At 35.8% G+C, this 27,451-nt stretch overlaps 2 protein-coding genes and 1 pseudogene across 2 annotated transcripts; all 3 read left to right on the top strand.

Moving 5' to 3' along the window:
• The first annotated feature begins 3,436 nt into the window (after window positions 1-3,436).
• Window positions 3,437-4,478, top strand: LOC133314402 (uncharacterized; annotated as a pseudogene).
• Window positions 4,479-11,965: 7,487 nt separating this feature from the next.
• On the top strand, window positions 11,966-13,846 carry LOC133314401 (pentatricopeptide repeat-containing protein At2g17670). The gene has a single exon (XM_061515883.1). The coding sequence runs from the start codon at window positions 11,992-11,994 to the stop codon at window positions 13,405-13,407; it is 1,416 nt and encodes a 471-aa protein (XP_061371867.1). The 5' UTR covers window positions 11,966-11,991; the 3' UTR covers window positions 13,408-13,846.
• An 8,214-nt stretch (window positions 13,847-22,060) lies between these two features.
• LOC133314400 (uncharacterized) lies at window positions 22,061-27,251 on the top strand (the record flags this gene model as incomplete). The annotated part of the gene is made up of 5 exons (XM_061515882.1): window positions 22,061-22,093; window positions 22,260-23,216; window positions 23,317-23,460; window positions 23,611-23,801; window positions 27,139-27,251. Coding segments are annotated over exons 1-5 (1,438 nt in total), but the record flags the coding sequence as incomplete, so codon positions are not given.
• Between the last annotated feature and the right edge of the window lie 200 nt (window positions 27,252-27,451).

Below are 27,451 nucleotides of genomic sequence, written 5' to 3'. Positions count from 1 at the left end.
TGAAGGCGAGAAAATGTCATCGTGTATCAAGCGCAACTAAACAATTGAAGAACTGCTTCAAAAAATCCATCGGAAGTTAGGTCTCGAAGGTAACAAATCTATCACTCTTGTCACGATAAGATCATGGTCCAATGAAGAATTAGTTTCCAAGTTGTAGATGATGAAGATGTAGATATGGTAATGGAAGAATACGTCAACCAGTGAAGGAAACATTTTTTAGATTTATACATGGATATTGTCGGAGCAGAGGATGTTATTTTATCCATAAGTCAGGTGCTTTTAATTTTTCACATAATGCATCATCATCAACTGCTCAAGTTGTTAACATGTCGAGTATTCAACGCTCGAATCTTCATGGAACTCATTCCTTACACCGCTCGAATCTTTATTTTATCCATATCAAGTTGTTAACAGGCCTCCCTCAAATCACAATTCCTCATTCCTTAGTATGTGAAGAATGTGTTGTTAGCAAACAACATCGTTCTGAATTTGCAAAAGGGAACTCATGGAGAGCAGAGGGAATTTTGCAATTGGTGCATTCAGACATTTGTGGTCCAATAAATCCAATTTCTAATGGAGGTAAAACATATTTAATTACCTTCATTGATGATTTTTCTAGAAAAATGTGGTTTATTTTTTACAGGAAAAGTCAGAAGCTTTCTCTACATTTAAAAATTTCAAAGCTCGTGTGGAGAATGAGTCAGGAAGGATGATTCAGACACTTCGCACAGATCGTGGTGGTGAATATTGCTCTAAAGAATTTGAAACTTTTTGTGAAGAACATGGCATCCGAAAAGAGCTTACAACTGCGTATACACCACAACAAAATGATGTATAAGAGGAAGAATAGAACCATCCTCAACATGGTTAGAAGCTTGGCAAGAGGAAGAGTTCCAAAGACGTTTTGGCCAGAAGCAGTAAACTGGTGCATTCATGTCTTGAACAGAAGTTCAACCTTTGCAGTTCGAAATATGACGCCAGAAGAGGCTTGGAGTAGGAGAAAACCAAATGTGGATCACTTTAGAATTTTTGGATGCATTGCATATGCTCATGTCCCGGATCAGAAAAGAAAAAAACTTGATGACAAGGCTGAAAAATGTGTCTTTCTACGTGTAAGTGATACATCTAAAGCATATAAATTATTTAATCCACTGACAAAAAAAGTTGTGGTTAGCAGGGATGTTGTTTTTGATGAAGAAAACACTTGGGATTGGAATATGCAGCAGCTTACCCAAGTTCTTTGTGATATTGATTCTGAACAAGAACAAATTTCAGCATCTAGTATGCCTGAAAATTCGTCCATTGCAACTTCTTCAGCTAGTCAATCCTCATCAACAGTAGTTGGAGTTAACGAAGAAGGAACTCAATCTCTTCATCGTGTTAGAAGAAGGCCTGCTTGGATGGAAGATTATGAGGTAACTGGAATTGAAGTTCCAATTACTCATTTTGCTTTGTTTTCAGAATGTGATCCCATGACTTTTGAGAGTGTTGTCAAAGAAGAAAAATGACGAAAAGCAATGGATTCTGAAATTGATGCAATTGAGAGGAATGATACTTGAGAGTTAACTGATCTTCCAAATGGACCCAAAACTATTGGTGTGAAGTGGGTGTTCAAAACAAAGTTAAAGGAAAATGGTGAAATTGACAAGCACAAAGCACGCTTGGTTGTTAAGGGGTACAAGCAACAATATGAGATTGATTATACATAAGTTTTTTCTCCTGTTGCGAGACATGATACAATCAGGTTGGTGGTTGCATTTGCTGCACAAAATTCTTGGCCTATTTACCAGTTAGATGTCAAATCGGTATTCTTGCATGGGTACTTGGAGGAACAAATATTTATTGAACAATCCCCTGGTTATGAGAAGGTTGGAAATGAGCATAAAGTTTACAAATTGAAAAAGGCACTTATGGACTAAAACAAGCCCCTCGAGCTTGGTATAGTCGCATTGAGTCTTATTTTCTTAAGGCTGGTTTTATAAAGTGTCCTTATGAACATACACTCTTTGTTAAGATTGGTGATAAAGGAAAAATGCTTATTGTTTACTTATATGTAGATGATCTTATATTCACTGGAAATTGTGATGTTATGTTTGAAGAATTTAAAAAGTCTATGACGAATGAGTTTGAAATAACTGATCTTGGTATGATGCATTACTTTCTTAGCATAAGTGTAGCACAATCAAGTGATGGAATTTTTATTTCTCAAAATAAATATGTGGAAGATATTCTAGACAGGTTTCAAATGAAGGATTGTAATCTTGTGCACACTCCAGTTGAATGTGGCTTGAAACTACACAAAGATCATGGAGGAAAGAAGGTTGACAGCACCTTCTACAAACAAATTGTGGGAAGTTTGATGTATCTCACTGCAACAAGGCCAGACATAATGTATTCTGTGAGTTTAATTACCAGGTATATGGAGAATCCTACAGAAATGCATTTGTTGGCTGCCAAGAGAATCCTTCGCTACTTGCAAGGAACAAGAAATTTCAGGATATTTTACAATAAGGGTGTAAAATCTGATTTAGTGGGATTTACTGACAGTGATTACGCAAGAGATCAAGATGACAGGAAGAACACATCAGGTTATGTTTTTATGATTGGTACAGGTGCTATTTCTTGGGCATCAAAGAAGCAACCAATTGTCACTTTGTCAAGCACAGAAGCTAATTTTGTTGCTACTACAGCTTGTGCATGCCAAGCCATTTGGCTAAGGAGAATCTTGAGGAGCTTCAATTCAAGCAACTCAAAGCTACTCAAATTATGTGTGATAATAATTCAGCAATTAGATTATCCAAGAATCCTGTGCTACATTGAAGAAGTAAGCACATTGATGTGAAGTTTTATTTTTTAAAAGATCTTTGTAATGATGGAGCTATTGATTTAATCTACTGCAGGAGTGAAGACCAGATTGCTGATATTTTCACTAAAGCTCTCAAGATGGAGTCATTTGTGAAGTTAAGAAGATTATTAGGTGTCTATACTCTGTATACTTTAAACTGACTGTTAGCAAACATCAGTTTAAGGGAGGGAATGTTGAAGTCTTTCTAGTTTCTTGTGTCAGTGGTATCAAGAGCTAGGTTGAGAGTTAAACACGTGAGGGAATTGAGTTGTAAAAAAAAAGTGAAGAGTCATGGCCACACATTCTAATTTTGTGCAAGCAGCCATTCCACGTTTCGATGGTCATTATGATCATTGGAGCATGTTGATGGAGAATTTCCTTCGATCCAAGGAATATTGGGATGTAGTTACCAATGGTGTTGTTGAACTAGCACTAGCAGAAGAAGCTCAGTTGACAGCAGCACACTGAGCAGCTCATAAAGCAGTAAAGTTGAAGGATTTGAAGGCAAAGAATTATCTCTTCCAGGCCATTGACCGTTCTATCTTGGAAACCATTCTTTCCAAAGAAACTTCCAAGGATATTTGGGACTCCATGAAAAAGAAGTATCAAGGCTCTGCAAGAGCAAAGAGGCAGCAGCTTCAAGCTTTACGCTCGGAATTCGAAACACTTCGAATGAAGTCGGGAGAATCAATTGCAGATTATTTCTCTCGTGTGATGACCATTGTCAATAAAATGCGAATTCATGGAGGCAGGACAGAAGAAATAACTGTCATAGAAAAAATTCTTCGATCATTAAGAGCAAAATTTAACTTTGTGTTTGTGCTATAGAAGAATCTAAAGATATAGATGATTTGTCACTTGATGAATTGCAGAGCTCATTGGTGGTGCATGAACAGAAGTTCAAACAGGAAGACACAGATGAGCAAGCATTAAAGGCTTCTATCGATATTCATTCCAACAATTTTCAAGGAAGGGGTAGAGGTAGAGGCAGAGGCAGAGGAAGGTCCACTAATTTTAGAGCCAATAATGATCAATTTCAAGGCAGAGGCAGAGGAGGAGCCCTTGATAAATCCAAGGTAGAATGTTTCAGGTGTCATAAATTTGGTCATTATCAATCTGAATGTTATACTAGGCTGCCAAATAACAAAGAAAAAGGAGAAAGTTCAAACTTTGCAGAAAAGGAGGAAGGTGAAACCTTATTGATGGTTGCTAAAGATGAAAAGAAAATTGAGCCAGATGTTTGGTATGTGGATACTGGCTGCAGCAACCACATGAGTGGTAGTAAGTCTTCTTTCTCTCATCTGAATGAAAATTTTCAATCTACTGTGAGTTTTGGTGATCATTCTACTATGAAAGTAATGGGGAAATGTGACATTAAAATAAAAACCAAGAATGATTTTGTGGAAACAATATCTAATGTATTGTATGTTCCTGATTTGAAAAGAATTTATTGAGTTCTGGCCAATTACAAGAAAAGGGTTATGTGATCACTATTAAAAATGGTGTTTGTGAAATATATGATTCTGTTAGAGGTGCTATTGCTGTTATTCAGATGAGTTCAAATAGATTGTTTCCATTAAAGATTGAAGGAATCCAAACTAGTTTAATGGCTGAAATGAAAAATCCTTCATGATTGTGGCATTTTTGCTATGGCCATTTGAGCTTTGGTGGGTTGAAGACGCTCCGACAGAAAAATATGGTGACAGTGGTATCAGAGCCAACGATCTGGGCCAAGTGTTTGGAAGGCCTCTGCAGAGGACTAGTGTGACCCTAATATTTGAAAGAGAAAAAAAAAGACTTCCGCAGAAGTTGCCCTTAGGGTAAGAATTATATTGGGTCTCACACTTGAGGGAGGATGTTGGAAATAATAAGTATGAGTTGTAAAGAAGTACCACATAGACTAGACATAGACCAAGTGATGTCCATATAAGTGCAAAAGACCCATAAACCTACAGCCTTAAGGTTTTGGGTTGAGATGTGGTGTCGGCCCACTTATTGTGGTTTGTCATTTGGCCCATTGGTGGATGTACCCTTTGCAAAAGATTTTGGGTTCCCTCATTCCATTCCCAACACTCCTTGTTCCACACAACCTGTGAAACGTGTGTGCGATGTGTCTGCCTCCAGAGTATGTCCCACATGTATGGTGTAGGAAGAACATGTGTGGTAGGATCGATAGGTTCAGGCTTGTGCTGGGATAAAGACCGAGGAGACTTGGATGATGATGATTCAGCCATATTAATATACTATAAAAAAAATTACAAACTCATTGCTATAATTAATTTGATTTCAAATAATTTACATGTCTAGTATAGGATTTTAAAAAATATTAAATTATAAATAAAAAATTTATTAATTTTAATGTGCATCACTAATCATAATATATTCATCATGTATGCCCTAAGTCACAACACAAAATAAATTAAACTAACTACAATCAAAATTAATAGCCATCTTAAAAGTATGTATGGATAATCTAATTTATTAATCATGAATAAAATTTCCTATGCATATATTAGAAGTTACTATAATTCTCCTAAATCACTAATTATAACCTAAGTCATTAAGCATGTTATAAATCACTAACCATGTCGTAGAAGTATATTGTACGTCACTATTCATACATATGTTGCTAAGAATTTCCTAGGTCGGTAACAATTTCCTAGTATAACATATCTATTGGTATAATTCAATAATATAGAAAGCAAATATTATGACTTACTTGTCTGGAAAAGTTTCGCTGCGCAAAAAACTCAAAGAGGAATCTAGAGAGAAGTCTGGGTAAAGTCTTAGAGAGAAGGTAGAGATATGGTGCGAAATGAAAAAGTGAAAAATGGATATAAATAGACGTGCTGGCTCGCGCCTAATTTGGGCGAGAGTGCTCATGCCTAAAAAAAGGGGGTGATAGATGTGTGTGTGTGTTGCGCCTTATTTGGGTGCAAGTGGTCGCGCTTATTTTGGGCATGACTAAGTGCAATAGATTCATAAATTGGTTTCAAAATGTTATGTTTTCATAATTTTTATTTAAATAATATTATATTTTTTTGACTAATTACAAGAATTATCAACTCAAAATTCATCTTAAAGAGATAATAAGGAAAAACTAATTAAGTTTGACATTGTCAATAACTTGGTAAGAAGAATAGGAAAATTATTCCATTATATCTCTATTATGGTAAAATAATTAGGGAATATGGCATTAGTCAGTTTAAGAGTCAATTAACACGAGAAATATGGCAAGAGAATTGGCTTTTTGACCATTTTATCCCTTATTAATTAAAAAATAATCATTTTACCCTTATCCCAAAATTATACACTAATATGCCCCTTGGTAATCGATTAAATGATCATATAATCGATTAATTAACGACCAGCAATAAAATATGGTTTTTTGACCCTTATGCCCTTCATTAATTAATTAATAACCATTTTGTCCCTTATCCAAAACTATCTACCAATGTGCCCCTCTTTAATTGATTACATTGAAGATTTAATCGATTAAATGGTCAAAACTGAAAAAATGGTTGACTTGAAGATTTAATCGATTAAATCTCTCTCTTAATCGATTAAATATCTCTCTTAATTGATTTAATCGATTAAACCTTATATTTAATCGATTAATATCCCAAATGAGCGTGAAAGCATTAATTGAATGAGACAAACACGATATTGGAGGTTATTTGAATTTTGAATTTAATGTAATAGGAGTTGATTGTGATTTGTATTTAATAGGAGCTGATTGCGTCCTATTAAATACAAAACGCAATCAGCTCTTATTAAATATAAAACGCAATCAGCTCCTATTAAATACAGATCGCAATCAACTCCTATTACATTAAATTCAAAATTCAAATAACCTCCAATACACGGAAAATTGATTGAAGATTCTGCTAAGTATTTTTATGATGAATATGCAAGACGGGAAAGGGTTCGTTGTTCGTACTATATCAAAAGGAAAGTAACAAAAGTAGTTCATGTAAATCAATCTAGTTTTCAAAAATCATTTTTCTTTTGTTGGTTTATTTGTTTGTTTGGTTATCGATGCTTGTTGATTTGCTTCATATGCATGGAATCTGCTTTTGTTTATGGAGGAGATTTGACCTTTGTTGCCTGTTAGGAGATTTAATCGATTAACTTTAAGATTTAATCTTCAAGTCACCACTTTTTGCCAGTTTTGACCATTTAATCGATTAAATCTTCAAGTTAATCGATTAAAGAGGGACGAATTGGTAGATAGTTTTGAATAAGGGACAAAATGATTAGTAATTAATTAATTAAGGGTAAAAGGGTCAAAAACCCAATAAAATATAGATATTTTTATTGATATAATCGATTAAATATCGATTTGTAATCGATTACATAGAAAGAAAAACAAAAAATTCACGAGTTTATATATCGATTTGCGTAGTTCAATTGATGAGGACATTTGGGTATGTGATCTGCCTGGATAAACTTGAAATTTATATATATATAGGGGTATCAGTGGCCTAAATGGTGTTAAATGAAATTTTTATAGTTGCAGGAGAAGAAGCTTTTTGACCCTTTTAATAACATTTGGTTCAAGTGTTTGTTAGGGGGCGTTTGGTTGAGGAGAAATTTTTTGAATACTAGGGAAATGTAATTGATAGGGAAATGGTTAGAAAGTGAGTTTGGTAGGAAAATGTAAAAAAAGTTGTTTGGTTGAAAAAAAATTTACTGGGCAAATTAGGTAAGATTTATAAAGTCTATGTTTGGTTTGAGGTAAAATATAAATGGGAAAATAAGTGATAATTACGAAAATATCCCTGTTTTTAAAATTTTTGGGAAAATAAAAAAATGCAAGTCTTTCTTCATTTGAAACAGATTTTTGAAGTTCGCGTTCAATTGTTTACTGATAGACCATCTTTAGTAATATAAGTGCTAGAAGCTGAAAGCAATAACAGATCATTACCGACTCCCTTTGGCGCCATTCATCCATCAAATCCAAGCGAAGGGTTAGATATTGGGTTAGATATTGCCTTAGAAGGTAAAGGACGCTCAGGCACCAAACTAGGAATTGAGGCAACTGCCCTAAAGCCACCCAAACTGTGGCCCTGTGGAAGAGGGCTTAGAGACACTGCCTCTTGAACATGGCTTGGACTACTGAAACTACTCATACTATGAGTTCCAGTTTCATACTCATCACGTATTCCTTGACTAGGAGCCATAGAATTTCTCACTGGAGACAATCTCAACTCATATTTTATTTACATGATATTTAACTATTACATGGTGACAAATGCAACTTTACTTGAATTATGACACATTGCCTCAGTTTTTTGGTCTTCAAGATTAATCTGAAAAGAATTGCCAAAAATTTCAATAACCGTTGGTTAAATTCTCCTCTTATTATAATGCGAAGTTTATTCTTTTGATGGTTGTCATTGGTCTTCATGCTTGAAATGATGAGATTTCATGGCAATCAAGCAACATATAAACCTTAGATTGATGCTTATTTAAATTTAAGGATAAGGAAGTGCCAAATTACTCACTGATGAAGCTTCATGACCTTAGCAAGCAATGGATTATATTTCAGTGATTCAATTAATATGAAGCACTTCGGGTGTTCATTTCTTTCTTCAGATATTTCACCTTGATTCCTCATCTAATTCCAAGTATTCATGATGCGATGGTGTATTTGTACATGTGTGAAACAAACAGGTGCGGGCTACATTATTAGATAATTTCATAAGTGACAATAATCTTAATGGTAATAGTTAATTAATGGCAAGAGTTTTACAGATAACAAATACATAAAATAGATGTAAAATTACATTCATATGACCAATGAATGGCTGTAACATTAATTCAATATAACAGATACACATATATGCCAAATGGCCTTGATTCATGGTTCTGTTTCGGATCCTATGTATCTATATCAGATAAAAATGCAGGTTGTTTCTTTCAATCCATGGTTTCCTCTTCCTTTGCTTTAAATCAACCTCAAAACATGCTCTTTTACCACAAAAATAAACAACCTAGGCAAACTTGACAGCATGCCTGTCAAGCAATCACTTTATCAGCTGCACTTTGAACATGGCTGTTTTCATATAAGACTGTCAAATAATCTGTATGAGTAGAAGTGGTATCAATAATCTGTATGAGTAGAAAATCACTGAAGAGAGAGGTTTTTTAGACAGTTGTAACGAGATAAGTTAAATAGGATAGAATGCATATTGACGTTGGGATGGTAGGTTTGGTGAAAGAACCTATTATTAAGTCATTTAAGATAATATGCTTACCTTTTTTATGTCTACTACCTACTTCTTTCTAATACATTTTCTCAACTGATGTTCACATTTTCTCTCTTCTTTTGAGATTATGATTTCACACACACACTCACTCACACACACATACATATATATGTTCTGGTTATGTGATAAGAAAATAATCAAGTTATGTTCTGGTTTTCATCTAAAATTTATTTACGTTTCTAATATGATGTTCTTTTAGCAACATATCAAAGCCTTTAATATTTAAATTTTTATATGGTTGAGAAGGCTTCTAATCCATGTTAACAAGCTTACAGCCCCAAAAGTGTAGTCTTTTAAATTAAGGCTTAAGAGTGGCTTTTATATCTCCAACAACAAAAACTAATACAAAAGTATAAGAGAATAATGCAAATATACATAAAGAACTAACTATAAAAACCAGTTGTCTTATCAACTACAAGAAGGGAGAACAATCACACCATTCATTTTCTTGTGAGAAAAATCATATGCTGAGGATAGATCCTTGTTTGGTTTGGAGCAACACTTTGATTATTCTTTAAATCAGTTGAGTTAGCACTCTTCTTAATTAAATGTGCTATAGCTTATTAGGAAGAAAAAGATAGGTACTTGTCTAGCTTTCAGGAGAGGGAATTTGATAGGGTCAAGGGTCCATGGTTGGTCCTCAACCTTGGCTCGTTCCTTTTGGTCTTCCATTCTTGTTATGATGCCCTTGCTTACTACCCAGCTTCCAAATATATAATTCTATTGCCTGTATGTGCAACACTCCAATATAAGAATACAGTTAATTAGTTATGAATTATCTAGAATGGTTAACGAGAATATAAGATACTGCAATAAAAGCTGTTAGAAGACAAATTAATCTTTGCGCCACCTTATCTCTGATCAATGAGAGCAAACAAATTGGTGCTGAAGCTATATATATATATATATATATATATGAGGCAGGATCCTTTGACACCGGTGTCAAATTTGAAGTTTGACACCTCGTCTGAGAGCCGTTAGAACAAAAAAGATCAACGACTCTAATTTGTAAGCATGTGACACCATTGATCTTTTTTGATATAACGGCTCTCAGATGAAGTGTCAAACTTCAAATTTGACACCGGTGTCAAAGGACCTCTATATATATATATAATTAGTGGTATATTATTTTGGTGTCTTTGTATTGTGTTATTGAGTGAAAAATTACTACTCAGTACACATTCATGGTTTCATAAAACTTAGCTATATTTTTTATCCTCAAGATCAGGTTGAAGCTTCCTGTGTATGAATACTACAATATTAATCAATAATGATTTAGCCTTTCCATTAAATAAGTCGGTTGAATTCCTTATTGTATCAGAGTATACCTCTTCAATCAAGAAAATACGCTTTAGCATCCTCTGTCTCTTTAGCATCCCACCCGCGACGAGCTCCAGCTCTAGCTCCGATTCCACGCGACGCATAGAGGAATGGATTATCCATGAACTGGCCCATCATATTCAGAACCTAGCTCAGACTCCGAGTTGGAGAAAATGGATCAAACACATCTGCACATAGCAAAATTGAGGGGAAAATGAATCGTACAAAACAAAAGGTTCAGTAATAGATCAGATATTTAACTCTGTTCACTATTAACTCACTCAATCAAAAGAACGACATCGAAAATTAAGGAGACTCACACTCACGGGCGCTGCTATCTATATCTTTCTTCGCCTCTTTCTTCACGCTTTATATGAGGGTACCATGGTCTTATTTCGATTGCACTTTTGCCATTTAGATGGCTAACGAGAGAAAACCACCTCCAATTTGTCTTTCCTAACAGTGCCAATAGCCTGCTTTCTACAACCAGACGAAGAATGCTATGCAAATATAATAGATGGGGAACTTAACAAAAACTGTCTACCAAACATGGATGTCTTACTTTGCCACTTCTATTTGCATAGGCAACTTATACGAAACCTTAAACCAAACAGCACCTTAATGTTTTGTGTGTGTAGTGTGATTTATGTGATCACTTGTCTATCTTCTTCCTTTTAGTTTGGTGCACTGTAGTTATGCGTTTGAGAATATTGGGTCTTCACTAAAGAAATAAAATAGTATGCTAGCTAGCTGGAGAAAGTTCTGAGTTATAGCAAGTGTTAGAGTTATTGCAGTAGAATACACAAATTTAAACGGTAATAGAAACATAAAGAGAAACAGACACACAAGTTTACTTTGTTCTAAACTTAATATTGCTATTAAGATTTGTTTCTCAAAGGGAATAGGGGTAAACTCCCTTAGCTTTGCACTAATTAAGAAAAACAGAGTACCAATTGTACACACAAGCAGACAATTTCACCATAAACCCAAAAGCCCGAAACATGCAAACTATAACTCGTATGAAAATCTGTTTCTCGTGAATTTTTTGTTTTTCTTTATATGTAATCAATTATATCGATATTTAATCGATTATATAAAGATATCTATATGGTTGTTAATTAATTGATTATATGATCATTTAATCGATTAACAAAGGACAAATTAGTGTATAATTTTGAAATAAAGATAAAATGATTATTTTTTAATTAATAAGGAGTAAAAGGGTAAAAAAAAAACCCAAGTGAATTGCATGTTTTATTATGAACATTGTCTAATAATATTGAAGATTTACGAATTAAAAATGAAGTAACTTTAATTTGATTCGGTTGAATCGAATCAATTTTTACCTAATACTCTTTTTTCTTTAAAATAAAAAAGTATACTCAAAATCCACTTCGTCTTTCCATAGTCAAAATTAATTAAAAAAAAATTCCATTAAAAATATAATTAAATAGATATATAGTAAAATTGCTTTAAAAGATTTAACACTCGGAACCTGTAAAACCCTATAAACCCTGCAACGAGGAGGAGGAAGAGTAAGAAGAAGAATACGACATGGGAAAAATCCCTCCTTCATTTCGTAGCGCAATCGCTAACCCACACTTAAGAAACCCATCTTCTCTGCTTCCTTCTCAAAACCCCTCTTCTTCCAAACCCCATCACTTTCCCAAGAAAATCCCATCCAATTTTTCCGGAAAATCCCGAAAACCCCAGCAGCAGGAACCTCGTACTCCAAATCCAAAATCCCTCTCTCTCTTCAGGTCCCCGAGTCTCCAAGACGCCAAGAGCGTGTTCAACTCCATCGTCAACAGCTCAAATGGCTCCATTGACCTTCGATTCCACAATTCCCTCCTTCAATCCTACGCATCAATCTCCACCACCAATGATTCCATGGCTTTTCTCCGCCACATGATGAAGACCCATTCTTCGTTCTCCCCAGACCGATCCACCTACCACATCTTGCTCTCCCAATCCTGCAAATCCCCTGATTCCACACTTGCCCCAATTCATCAAACCCTAAATTTGATGATCGCGGGCGGCATAGGCCCCGATAAAGTTACCACAGATATAGCGGTCCGGGCACTCTGTTTGGCCGGTCGGTTGGATCACGCGGTGGAATTAATCAAAGAACTTTCTTTGAAGCATTGCAGTCCTGACACTTACACTTTCAATTTCATTGTTAAGCATCTCTGTAAGTGCCGTGCATTGAGCACTGTGTATAGTTTCATTGATGAAATGCGTAGCAATTTCGGTGTAAAGCCTGATCTTGTTACTTATACTATTCTGATTGATAATGTCTGTAACACCAAGAACCTGCGTGAGGCTTTGCGGTTGGTGAGTGTGCTTGGTGAGGAGGGTTTTAAGCCGGATTGCTTTGTTTACAATACAATCATGAAAGGGTATTGTATGCTGAATAGGGGAAGTGAGGTAATTGAGGTTTATAATAAAATGAAAGAGGAAGGGGTAGAGCCTGATCTTGTTACTTATAACACTTTGATTTTCGGGTTATCTAAATCTGGCCGAGTTACAGAAGCTAAGAAGTTATTGCGCGTTATGACGGAAAAGGGTTATTTTCCTGATGAGGTAACTTATACCTCCCTGATGAATGGAATGTGCAGGAAAGGGGATGCCTTAGCTGCATTGGCATTGTTGGAAGAAATGGAAGCAAAGGGTTGCAGTCCGAATTCATGCACGTATAACACGCTGCTACATGGGTTGTGTAAGTCTAGGTTGTTGGAGAAGGCCATTGAATTGTATGGAGTGATGAAATCAGGTGGTTTGGGGCTTGAAACAGCTTCTTATGCTACACTTGTTAGGGCACTGTGTAGGGATGGTAGAATTGCAGAGGCTTATGAAGTGTTTGATTATGCAGTTGAGAGCAAGAGTGTGACAGATGTTGCTGCTTACTCAACACTGGAGAGCACGCTTAAATGGCTCAAGAAAGCAAAAGAAAAGGGCCAAGCAATTTAATTGGTATATGTAGTTTTTATTTTTCTTAAGGATTTTGTCAAATTTATGATTCTGAGATTTTGCTGTATACTAGCCACTTTACTGCTCTGGGTGCCTTGAAGCACATATCATATCCCCAAATTGGTGACTTACCTCAAGAACATACAGTACAGTACAATGATGGATTCTGCTTCCAAGATTGGCTCTTCTTTTGAAATATGTAATTTACAAACAATTGAATCTGGGGTAAAGTTCTTTGCAGTCTCCATGAAGGGTTACTGGGAGTGCGGTAATTTAGGTGCAGGTCATGTTAGAAATTTTGCTTTGATGTTGCTCTTGGTTTAACTTCGTAATAATTCATGAAGACTCATAATACCCTTAGTTATTAGATTATGTGACAGTTATTAATAGTTTGTTTTTGGGTTAAACTTTTGTAGTCCATGAATTCTTATTTATATTATACTGTTTAAGTAGTTCAAGATACAATTATTTCATAGCATGCTGAATACCCTTTTAGCTTCTTTGTTAAGGAGGAATGGAGAATATCTTATCCTTCCTTTTTGTACTTGTCTCTATTCTTAATTTATTCTTCTGCATGAAAGGATGCTAATGGGCTGCCAGAAGTGCTGTTGAAGCATCGTTATCAGTTCATTTGGAGTACCTTGCTACAACTTTAGGATTGCTGGATCAGTTGGCTGTAGAAGAGTTTGCCTAATTTTTTAAATCATACCAAAAGTCTGGTAGAAGCTAAGATGACCAAACCCATTGTTGAGGTCTTTTTTAGCTGCTTAAGCTTTTCGGTGATTTTGCTCTGACATCATATCAGAGCTTAGTTGACCTAGTTGCAGTTTTTTTTTTTTCTTGGGTTTTTCCTCAAGAAGTGGTATGGATATGGATCTTTTATTACTGTCCCCATTCTAAATGAAATTTTTAGTATAAAGCCTTCCTTACGTTTGGTACAAAAAGCCAATTCTTAAATCCGTGCTTCATAGCGTAAGTCTTTTCAGTCATGTAGTTTTTTGACATATATATCTTAGTTTCCTGGCTAAGATTGATTTCTTTTTGGCTAGAAGAGAAGATAGAACTTCTTGTGTCGACTGTAAGGTCTACCCTAGAGAGTGTGTCGCTACGCAACATAAGCTGGTAGTCCTGGAGGTTCGGTTCAACAAAGTACTTACAATGAGGAAGAGGGCTTAGAACCCAAGGATAAGGTGGTGGAAGCTTAAGGAGGGAAAAGAGAGAGAGTTCAATGAAAGAATGTTGCACGAAGGTATTTGAACCCGTCTTGCCCAGAGGGTGAGACTGAGCGTTCTAGCCTCGTAAGGGAATCCGGGGTATTTGAACCCGTCTTGCCCACAGGGCGAGATTGAGAGTTCTAGCCTCGTAAATAAATCCGGGATATTTGAACCTGTCTTGCCCAATGGGCGAGATTGAGCGTTCTAGCCCCGTAGATCGTTCGGGGTATTTGAACCCGTCTTGCCCACAGGGCGGGATTGAGAGTTCTAGCCTCGAAAAACAAGCCGGGTATTTGAACCCGTCTTGCCCACAGGGCAAGATTGAGAGTTCTAGCCTCGAAAGTAAATTCGGGGTATTTGAACCCATCCTGCCCAGAGTCGGGATTGGGCGTTCTCGCCTCGTAGATCGTTCGGGTCGTTGGAACCCATCTTGCTTAAGCAGGAGCGAACGTTAAAAGTAGGGGACACCCTAGAAAGCTTTTAAAACATTTCGCGAACACAAATTAAAATCATACACATGAATTGGCAAACATTGTCCAAACAATTCAAACTGATGAAAACAGCCAGCACGTGGCATAGAGTCAGCAAATATTAACGAGAAGTAAAAATATTACAAAATACACCGGCATCCCGGCTCTTCATGTTTGTTGTGCATCGTGGGGGAGAATTTCTCTCATTTCTTCCTCGAATTGTTGTTCAGCAGCTTCTATTGCCGGATTCGAAGAGGGGCCCTCACCGGGGACGGCATCATTTTTCGCAGAAGAAGAGATAAATGCGCCATTCAGGACATACCCGAAGCAATCAAGTTGATCAGTATTCAGGGTTACATCCGGGTTAAAATGCCTGATCTGATTGATAGTATTATTGAATGCAGTTTCAGCAGCATTTTCCAACACGACTTGACTGTTATCATAGTCTGCGTGCAAACTTCTGACGTCAGCTTGCAGCTTCTTGACTTGCAGATTCAAGGCCGTGTTTTTTCTCTCCAACTCGGATAGTGATGACAACTTCCCCTTAACAAAATTTATGATAGCCTCTTTATTCGCTTTGAGGCCAAAGGAGTCTGAAACAAGCTTCATGTCAGCCTGGGATTGCTCCAACGACGCCTTCGAAGTAGCAGCGGATGTTGTCAACTTCTTATTATCTTCGACCAGCTTGTCACGTTCAGCCCGGAGGGTATCCCTGTCAATTTTAAGGGTATCCTTTTCAGCGCACAGCTCTGAATGCTTCTCCAACAGAATTGAGTACGGTTTCACTAAAGATGTCGTTTTGTGTGTATATAGTTTGGCCATCTCAAGCTCTTCCACTTGGGCTCTAAACAAAATGCCGGTCTCATAGAATTCAGGTGGGAGATGCATGACGCCTCGCAACTCTGTGGCCACTCCGGTCTCCCACAGAGCCCCTATCCTCAGACCTGCGGGAAGAGGATTAGGAGCTGGGCTACCATGCTCCAAAGAAAGCACAGCACTGGTAATCCCGGCTGATTCCATGGAAGTGGATGCTTGACAGTTCCCCGTGTCCAACCAGCTGTCATTGTTGGATAAATCCACCACAGAAACGTCGGCAATTGACGGCAGAACAATGCTAGTGCCAGCTAGAGGGCTAGTGGTATGTGGCCGTTTTAGGGCAGGGGGAGGTCGAGCAACAGATTTCCCTCGCCGGGCTAGAACGTAGTCAGGAACCTTACCTGTAGCAGGATTCATCTGGGTGCCTGCATAAAAGAAAAAGAAAGTCGGGGTTAGCATCAAAGAAGAAAGAAACCCATATTGCAAAAATATGTGCATATTCTATAGACAAATCCATACTGGTCTGGGATAGGTCGGTAGTAGACTTAGCCACCAAGGAAGCAACGCTTAAATGCCCTTGAGAATCGACGTGATCCAACAAAGTCTTGGTGTTGGTCTTTTCCTCCGCTGACAGCCCTAGCCGGTAGTCAGCCGGCTTCCAGAGATGGTGATCGTAGGACCAGTATAAGGGGAATTTTCCTTCCCCGCCCTCTTGCAGGAACCACGGTTTCGCGCCAACCTCGACAACGACTTTAAAAAATGCACCCTTAAAATCTTTGAAGGAGTCACTGAACACTGAAAATAATTTTCGGGACGGCTTCTTTCCTCCACGACCTCGGATGCTGGTCCACCCTTTCAGTTCAACGGGCTTGGATCTGGTACGAGGAGTGTATATGTTAAAAAAATACAAAAAAGGGCATGGTGCACGGTACAGACAAAGAGGTGCACAGTTGCTCAAAAGCAACGATGTAGGCCCAACCATTGGGATGAATTTGTGTGGGGGCGACGCGAAGATGATTCAACAATTGTATTTTGAAAAAGAGAAAGGAAAGTGAATTTCAATCTTGGTAATTAAATCACGATAACAAAAGAAAGTAGGAGGTTCTTGGGGATTTCGACCTGAGCAGACGGGTTCATCTTCGGCAGGGCAGAAGGTATCGAATCCCACCGGGTTACCTATGGGAAGCCCGAATATCTCCTCAGTTGTTATTTCTGACCGGAAGCTAAGGACTTCCTCGGTCACCCATGGAAATTGATTGCGAAGAGTCGTACTAACGGGAGTAGAGCCTTGTTCAGCAGGGCTGACGTCGGCTCCCTGGCCTTGGTTTGACGAGGTCACCTCAGTGTTAAACTCTGCAGAAGGGGACTCCATAAGAACCTAGAACAACAAAAGGGGAGGATTAAAAGCAGAAACAGTACGTAATAAAGAGTGTACGTACCTAAGCTAAATAAACTATCAAGAGAAGAGCTGGATGAATCATCAGAAGAAGATAAAGAAGCAGGGTTAAATGAGCTGGGGTAGTGGGTATAACTTCCTAACACCAAGTCAGCCATAAAATCGCTCCCCTTCTCAATGAATTGGGTGCTAAGGTAAACACAGTTGAAACATGGATCTGAGTTCCTAGCATCTCAGTTTACGGTTTCGACCAGAGGCAAAACTTGAACTCGGGTAAGGTTAGGAGCCGGGGTAGTAACTGAATGGGACGGATCTGAGCTTGTACCTAAGTTTTGGCTGGAACGTTGGGATGAAACACCTGGAATGCGGCCAGAACGTTGGCGGCGTCCTCGAATGGGAGGACGAGACGAAGAACCTCCCCCACTTCTACCCTTGCGATAACCCCTAAGCAAGGCGGCTTGCGTCTCCTCCTGGGTCCGAGGTCTACCATACAACCAGTACCTCGCGCCAGGAGGAAGGCTCTGGATATACCTTTCCCCTTCCTATGCAGCCTGTTCCTCCTCTTCCGTAAGGATCTCATCACTACGACCAAAAACCCGAGGGCATGTAGACCTCCCTCGACCATTCAAACTCCCCCCGTTCATGCTATTGAGGGAAGAAAAAGGCATAAACAGTGGGGCAAGGGCAATAAAATGGCAGCATGCAAATCACAATCAAATACCCAAGAGAAAGCATGGCATTAACAAGCAAATATTCCAACGAGCGGGGATTATATCAAAATTGCAGTACAGAATGGCTATATGCCTAAGTGTGCATGACCAAAATAGAAATACCCAGAAACAGAAAATGTAAGCAATTAAACATGCACTTGAGTAAGGAAGAAGAACAAGCAAGGAAGAAACATAAAAGTAGATTGAAGCATGTACTTGGCACAACGAAAAAACAAGAGGAAGTGGTGTGAGTGCTTCTGGGAAATACACAAACCGAAGAAACTCTCAGAACGTAATGCAGCAAAGCGTAAATGGCGTAAGTGAAAAATGAATGAGAAATAGAAATCAAATAAGTGAAACCCACGAAACCAAAGGTCAGGGGTAAAGGGGTAACTTCGCCAGATGAGACAGTTGAAGGGACGCCCTGACAGTTGCAATAAATGCCAGCAGCACGAACATGCATAATGGTACACATCGTTTGGGTGTAGGAAGGCCACGTGGAGGGCCGTCATGATTATCTGCAAAAGAGATTCACTGTGTTAGAAGGAGAATCGTCTGGAGATCAGGGCATCATCTGCAGTCCTTCAAAACCTCAGCAGTACTGAAAAAGTCCGGTTCCACAGGCCGGGGTGTAAAAAAAAAGAAGACTACAGTTACAGGGTAGCAGGATACGCCGGATTGGAAGAAACAAACACACTTGCAGCTTGATGATAGTTTGGCTACAAAAGGGCAGGTCGAATTGTATATCCAAGATGCTTAGCCAGGTCGTGGACTCGAGCTAAATAGCTGTTGTCTGGCACAATCCGTTGGGATAAACTCGGCATGTCATCCCGGCATCTTGAGAGCTCAGTCTACCGGGCTGGGGGGCAACTGTTATGGACCAGAGTAATGCCTATAGTCAGCACAAGCCCACAGGTAAGCACTATAAATAGGAACTAAAGGCCACAGGTATAGGGGATATATCTTTCTACTCTACTTTATGCAATCACGACAGTGCACACACACACCCCTCAAGGCTAAGGCCATCATATTGTGTGTAGTGATTTGCTATCCCCAAGGTACCTAATTCATAGGTATCTAGAGAGAATGACTCAAATCCTAGATCAATCACCCAATCTTCATTGGGCACATCTGCCTTAGGCAGAACAAAAACAAAAAAAATCACCCATCAAATTCTTATGAGGATGTAGCCATGAACGTGTTCTAAGGGGTTGCTTGATGGAACACCTCATTACCGAACCGGTGTGTTATCATCAATCATGATATTAAACACAGTTACAATCACAACAATTATTTGAAATTATGGGAAAACTTTTTCTCTTTAGTATCCTTTGCATTTTTAAAATAACTATATCAGACAATATACTAATTGCGATCATAACTTAAAACTTATGGTGGAATTATGAATACAGTAGCTTAATACCATACAATTTACATTTGAAGGTGCTATGTGATTCCCATCAACCAACAAAGCTTAAACTCATTTTATTCATGTTTAACACTAAATGTCTTCACATTTTTCGTTATCCGAGGAATTCTATACAACGATAAGAAAATAATCGTAAAAGATTATAAGAAAAATAAATTATGAATTATAACCTACTTTATGTTTGGATATACGTTTTTGGAAATCAAATTAGTGCAGTAGTTTTCCCCTCCAAGAGTAGCGGTAGCAGAGTCCTACATGCCTTCATAATGGATAGCACTCACCGGGAAGTAACCAACTGTATTAATATAAAAAATTAAATATAAATCATATTATTTGTGAAATTTATGTACAAAAAACCAAATATCAAATTGCAAAAACATCAAGTATTAATTTATAGTAATTATTAATACATTTTTAAAAAAATAATTAATTCAGAGAAAATTGTCTGAAACTGAAGAAATTTTATAAAATGCCCTCGCAGAGCTTGAGAAAAAAAAATGACACGAGGTTGATTTTTGTAAAGGGTCCTTTAGTTAGGTAGCAGTGGCAAACAATTTTGTCTATGACAGACACAATAAACTAGGTTCACTTTATTTAAAAAAAAAAAGGAATTTTGGGATCTGCATGCAGATCCTGATGAACATAATTTTTTTTGCATATGTGGTAGGCAAAAGTATTTCTGCCACAAAAGTATTTGTGAAGTTTCTGTACAAAAAAAAGCCAAATATCAAATTGCAAAGGCATCAAGTATTATTTTATAATAGTTATTAATACATTTAAAAAAAATTAATTTGAAGAAAATTGTTGTGAGCTGAAGAAATGTTATATGCTTACAAGCCGTTGCAGAGCTTGAGAAAAAAGATGACACAAGGTATGTTTTTATAAAAAGAGTAGATTAATCATAATAGTTAGAAACCTTAACACTGTTAAGGTGGAACTTCGATGAAGAAAGACACAGATAAGTAAATGATAAAAAAAATATATAAAGAATAAGTGATTCAAAAGCAAACCACGTTGAATATTTGAACTTTTCCCGATTATTATTGTTATGAAGAACAACATAAGATGATTTTATTTTATTTTTCCTTTTTCTTCATGTGTTTTGCTGATATGTAAAGTTGTTATATTTGTTTAACAGAACTCGTGTTAGGAAGTGTTCAGTCACTTTTGCTAACATTTGCTGAATATTTAGATTAAGGAAAAAGTTTGTGTCATTTTAAAGGATGTAAAGTTGTGTCATTTTAAGAGAGAGAAATAGATAGATAAAGGAGGAGAGAGAGTTGACAAAAAAATAAATGTGTGGGTCCTACCTTTTTGTGAGAGTGAAAGGATATGAGTTGTGTCATTTAAAAGGATAAACATTTTTCCCTTAGATTAATATGTACCAAAAAAAAAAAAATATCTCACCGAAAATATTTGCTAACAATTTTTTTTTGAAAAAATATCAATCAACATTTTTTTTCGTCTGTCAAATTCTCCTTTATTCATAAAAGGTACAACCTATACACAATTTATTACAATTATTTTTATTATTGATTGATCAAAATTAAATTATTAATTTTTACATGATGTCATTCTGTGATTATTGATTTAATTTTGATATAAGAATAAAAAATAATTATAAAAGATTGTAATACGAAAGAGATTATAAGAATAACTTTCATTTTCCTCTTTTATAAATTTGTCAAGGATTTAACCGTCAAAGTAATATTTTAAAGGAAGAGATAAAACCAAAGCTAAACACGCAAGCCATAAAATTAAAGTTTGAATATGGTCCAGCAAAAAAAGTTTGAATTCAGCAAATAAAGTATTTTTTTTAAAAAATTCAACAAATAATTTCAGAATTTATATTTTTAATATTTAATAGGAAAAAATAAAAATAAAAATATATTTTTATCAAATTTATAATTTCAATGAAGATCTTCTCAATTTTGGTTTTGAAAAAAAAAAGTATTGATATAATTGACAAATTTTTTAAAATTTAAAAGGTACATAAATGCAGAAAAATATGCTTATATTTGAAGATCTGTCTGTGTGTCTTATAAAAAAATGTACTGCAGATGTATTTCATTAAATTATGTGGTAAAAGATACATATTCTTTATTGTCAACTAATTTTGACATTTGAGGCTGTTACGATAAAAGAAAAAAAAATTCTCATTTTCTGATATGATAAACCTTATTCGTAATGGAAAGGTGTGTGGATACTGGGTACCCCATATTGTTGTGAAATAGCTAAGACTGTGATTGGCACATTTGTTAACAAAAACAGAAAAATAGACCAAAATAAAGAAAACTCAAACTAATTTGGCCATTAAAAGGAAATTCCCATTAGAAGATTTTTGTTGAGAAAAATGCTCAGCGGTCATCAACTTCTTATGCCTATAAATGGTTTTAAAGAGTTGCCGAATGATTTGCATTGTCAGTTACGCTGTAATTTCTTTACAAAATCTCTAGAAACAACTTAAAGATAAATCCAAAACACTTACGTTGAATTGGCATTAAGTTACGCCTGCTTTTCCATTTCAAAATCTTATACTATAAAAGCAATAAACAACAACTCCATAAGCATTCAAAACTAAAATTGATTATACTTCCGACAAAGATCAAATCTCCACAATGATCATTTACTCATGTTCTTCTGATCATCTGGTATGCTTTTTCTTCCTTCCAAATTTTAACCCTTAATTTGTCTTCTTCAATCTTACTTATTGTGCCTACTTTTTTAGCATATGTTTGTATACACGAAAGAATAATGTTACGTACAAACATTATTCATAACTAATCATGTGATTAATAATGCTGGTTTTTCTAATAGGTAAACACGAAGTTTATCTCTAAATCATTGATACTTTCATTATCAATACTAGTGTTACTATCAAGCACAGCATATTCATTCCAAGGGATAAAAGAATTAAATTCGTTACAAGGGAAAAATTTGTTAAATTTTGAGTTTCCAAAATCTGACAATGGAGACAAGTCATCCCATGAGGATCCCGACGGTCATATAAAGTCAGCTACTTTTGTGTCTGAAATGTTTGAAATGGAGCCAGGACTAGTTGTGGGGAAAAGTTTTTATGATATTGAATTCCCAAAAGGTCACATTGGAGTCAAGAGTTTTGATGCTGAACTAATTGATGAAGATGGGAACTCTGTACCTTTGTATGAAACATACCTTCACCATTGGTTTGCTATAAGATACATTGAAAATGTTACTGTTGCTAGCATGCGCGGCGGCTCTAAGGTTCGTCCCAAGAATTATGATGGTTTCATTTTCAAGAGGAATCAAGGCATGTGCCACGACTTTATTCTTCCACTTTACTGGGGCTTAGGAGTTGAATCACGAGGAACAACCTCAAACCTTCCAGACCCTTTTGCAGTAGAACTACATAACCCTGCAGAAATTCCATATGGGTATGAAGAGAGATGGTTATTAGACATATTGGCCATTGATACACGTGGTACACAAGATAGGAAAGGTTGTACTGATTGCAACTGTGATCTTATGAATCTCCCTAAAGACTTTTATAATGTCACAAAAGGCATTAATGGTGAGCCACTGACCCCCGAATATAAAGGAGGACTCCTATGTTGCAAAGACAACTTAAAATGCAAATTGAGAGAGGGTTTTGAAGGCCCAAAGAGAAAGCTTGCCCTAAGATACAAAATAAGGTGGGTTGACTGGGACGAAAGCCAAATTCCTGTTAATTTTTATGTACTTGATTCGACCGATAAAATCAAATCCAATAGTTCAACTTCATTCCATGAGTGTCAGGTAAATATGCTTGTTATTCAATGCACTTTATAATTACACTTTTCAATCTATTAATTTGTTTGGAGTAAGTGAGGATTAAAGTTTTATTAATTTGTTATAGGTAGAATTTACTATTCTGGCAAATGGTAGCAAGGACTCTCCTCATGTCCAGAAAACAAAAATTCCAATGCAAAAAGGTGGTTATCTCATTTATGGAACGGCTCATTTGCATTCAAGTGGTATTAATGCAACTCTATATGGAGAGGTACAGATATCTTAAGTATTTCCCATCATTCTTTGTAATTTAAATAATATATATCATTTTGAGAACTGAAATATATATATATATATATATATATATATATATATTGCAATGCATCTTTAATAATACAATTTATATTTTCTATTAATATAGGACGGAAGAACTCTATGTACCTCAAAAGCAAAATATGGAACGGGAATTGAACCCGGAAATGAGAAAGGTTATGCTGTTGGAAGGTCTGTTTGTTATCCAAAACCAGGTTCTATCAAGATTAAGGATGGTGAAATTTTGACACTAGAAGCCAGATACGAAAGCGGCTTTCTAACTGGAGCTATGGGACATATGTATATCTATTTGGCAGAACGACTACCACATGATACATTGACATCCTAATTCCCCTTATCTACATCTTTCCTTCATGTACTGCATATTCCAACAAATCATCGATCATCTTATTCCTTGAGCCAAAAATAATTGAAAAGTTTCTTCGACTTGCTAAAGACAATTATTATTGTACTTTTAATGCATTATTAATTTTATGATTGTGCAATGTCTTTGTTGTACTATTGACTGTGGAGAAACATTTCTTTTTCAGTACACATTGTGCTATTTATTACTTACTAGCTATTATGACTCTTTGATGTATAACATTTCTACTACGTGAAATGCTTTTAATAATTGATTTAATTGTCTTTCCTATTTCTCTTTGCAATCTAATTGCGTAAATTATTTTATTTTTTTTAAACAATATTGCAAGAGGTGACCAGAGTCGATCACTTGTCAATTTGTTAGCAAATTTACTAGCCAATTTTTTTCTTCAAAGCTAATTGGTTAACAAATTTGCTTGTACCCTTATAATATAGGTTCCTTTAAACTCCGACATAAATTTTAAAGCAAAAATATAGGTTATAACTTTTCGTTTGAAAATTGGAAGAAGTAATAATTATCACCAAGTAAGCTTATCACCTCTTATTGCCCCTCTTATAATCGTTGGATGAAATTAAATTAACAGATGTTATTTGATTTTAATTTTCTTTCTCTCCAATTGCTTATTCCCTCATTCTATCTTTCATCTTTCTCTTTCCGTCATGTTTAAATGATTACTATTTAACGGTTACTAAAATGGTAGTAAGAAGTGATAAAGAAAATAAAAAATAAAAGAATAATATATAGTTTTATGCTACATAAATTTTATCACAAGTTTAACAAATTATTTTTTGACTAATGATTATATTTTATAAAGTGCCTTTCTTTTTTAAAAAAACAAAATTCAAGAACATACTAATTTACAAGCACTAAATCATGTTATTTTTGCGAGCAAGATTGCAACTCAGATCGTCGTCCTTTGCAGTTGGGGAACAACATTAGGAGCAAAAAGATAATGGAAAAAACAACAAAAATTTAAGCGATTTTTCTATTTAATAATCAATTTAATAGTATTTCATATATGTCTTTGCATTTTAACTATTATTATGTCACATCAGTTCAAGTTTGTGTAGAGTCACTACAAGAAACACGGAACACAGTGGCGGTGTATTTGAGGCCGGCCCAAAAACCGCCCCTGATCCGAGAGATTTTACTCACACCATTGCATAAGACGCTTTCATCTCCCGTTTTCCCCAAGTTAGAGTTTGGTTGAACTTGCTTCCGGGAAGCATTTACCATTTTTCCTTTCTTCATCTTCTCGGATTCAACCGTATTCTTCTGTTCAACCAATATTAGAGAAAAATATGATTAAAAAAGTCAAATCCTCTTCTTCTTCTTCGTGTGCTAGGGTTTTCTCTTCTGCAGTTATCGACTTCACCCGAAGCATTTGCGCTTTCTTCTCTTTAGGCGTTGCCCTCGAATCAACTGTATTCCCTATTTCTTCCCAATTTTTTTAAGGTTCTTATTGCCCTCTTGTTGAATCAATTTTTCGCATTTCAAGGTAAATGTTCTTCCATTTTCACTATTTTTTTTCATTTCAAACTGTTTATTTTGTGAATGCTTGTACGCTATGTGTCAGCCTTCCTTGATTGGTATCTGTCATGTTTTGTATTCTGAATTCATTTCGGTATTACCTTATACTTGTTTATTTGTTGTGTTGATTTTGTGTGTTGCTACTGGAATTGATAACTCTATGTCATCGTTATTACTGAAACTCATGTGATTTTTGTGGTGTGCAAATATACTTTGTTTTGCCTCTCAATGGAATATTCCTCTATCACAGGTAGAACGAGACTGTTACCTCATAGATTTTCTTATTCATGGTAGCTGTTATGCCTCACGTTGTTTGGTGGGTTAGTATTTGTTTGCTTTTTCCCAACTGCCTTTCTTGAACCTTTCATGTGGTTTCCTTATTTTTGAGGATTTATAGAAGTCAATGGATCCATCATTATGTTATTGACTTTTATGGAGTCATAGTTATATCCTATTATTGCTTCCTTAGGTGTAGAATGCCTTAAGTTGCACATTTTCTATTTAATCTTATAATTTCTATCATTTTTCTCTGTTTAAAATTTATATTGATCACTACCTGACCCTCACTGCTATTGTATAAACTGTTTTGTATATGCATGTACCATGTATGAATTGAGGCAGAGTACTTAAATGTATTCTTTAAGGAATTTAAGTATGGTTTGGGTTATTACTTTGACTTTGCATCTGAAGTGAACTCTTCAAAATCTTCTTACTATGTGAGCTTATAGCCTTATATAACTATTGTTATCCTTGATTTAAGTCTTTAATTGCTTACTCTGCTTGATTTAAGTCTTTATGTGTTAGCAAAGGGGCTTTTAAATTTGGCATGTAAAAGTTGCCCATCCGGGAATGAGGGTAAGGAGAGACTCATTTATTGACTATACTAGTTTTTATTTGCTTTCCATGCTCAAAACATGAACTTTGTGATAAATACTTTTGCTTATGTTCAGGTTCCACGAGATCAATATTGTTGTCTTAGAGAAAACTTTTAATCCAATCTATTTATTGCAACTTTTCACTTCGGTTGTTGGAATACAATTTTCGCATGTATCAAGTAAAAGTTGTAGCATCCCTGGTTTCTGAAAAATCAAGCAATTATATTGTTTACTATGTTACAGATAGATCCTGTAAACTAATTTATTTATACGCACGTGGTTTTGTTTGGTGTTTGCATTTGTAATCCTTCCAGAACAGATTAAGTAGTTATTTTTTTTCTTTTACCTTTTGTAATATATATTTTTTTTAATTTTCATTGCGCTCTGATGGGTCACTGTTATGCAATTTATTAAAATTGGAGTTATAGGAGTTCCTTGGCATTCCCTGGATATGTTGCTCAACCTCAACTTGGTACTGGAAATTCTAAAATGACATGGTAAGGATATTTACTTATGAATTTTATCAAATGTTGAATAATATTTAAAGAGCTAATTACGTGGCCAATTCATAAGTTTTAGTGCCTCTGACATGGTTGAAACCTCCTTGTCCCTCTGTTTGTGTATGGTCTCCACTTATAATTTTCTTCAAGAATAACTCTATCAATATGACAATAAATTATGATAACAAATGTTTTCGGAAGGTTTACACAAAAAATGTCACAATAAATCATAATAATTGTATTTATTCATGTCAATTAATGGAAACTTAGAAGTTTACTTATGTGATATTTGGTAATATATTTTTAATTGGTTCTTGTAATTTCTTTTCTATTGATTTCTATGCCAGCATGGAGGAGATTAAATCAGCTTATCAAGATGCTAGTAATAGCTTACCATCACGAAGGCCTGTGATGGAGATGGCAAATCCTTCTTCGTTGGACAATACCATATCACCACTTGGTATGAGATAATCTTCAGCCATCTTTCATATATACAGACAGAGCAAATAGAGTCATTTGATTTTGTTGTAATAAAATTGAAATATTATATAGCTTTTCAAAAGTTATTTTGAAAACAAAATTAATCTAAATCAAACATAGACTTCCATTTTATTTTCCAACGATGAAATAAGAAATATATTTCTCTATCATATATAATTA

The sequence above is a fragment of the Gastrolobium bilobum genome, unplaced genomic scaffold (assembly GCF_033153095.1).
Source record: "Gastrolobium bilobum isolate Gb01-03AN ecotype WA unplaced genomic scaffold, APGP_CSIRO_Gbil_v1 utg40518, whole genome shotgun sequence".
In the NCBI taxonomy this organism is placed as follows: Eukaryota; Viridiplantae; Streptophyta; class Magnoliopsida; order Fabales; family Fabaceae; genus Gastrolobium; species Gastrolobium bilobum.
The sequence above is the reverse complement of the archived record's forward strand: the minus strand, read 5'-3'. Positions and strand labels throughout refer to the sequence as shown.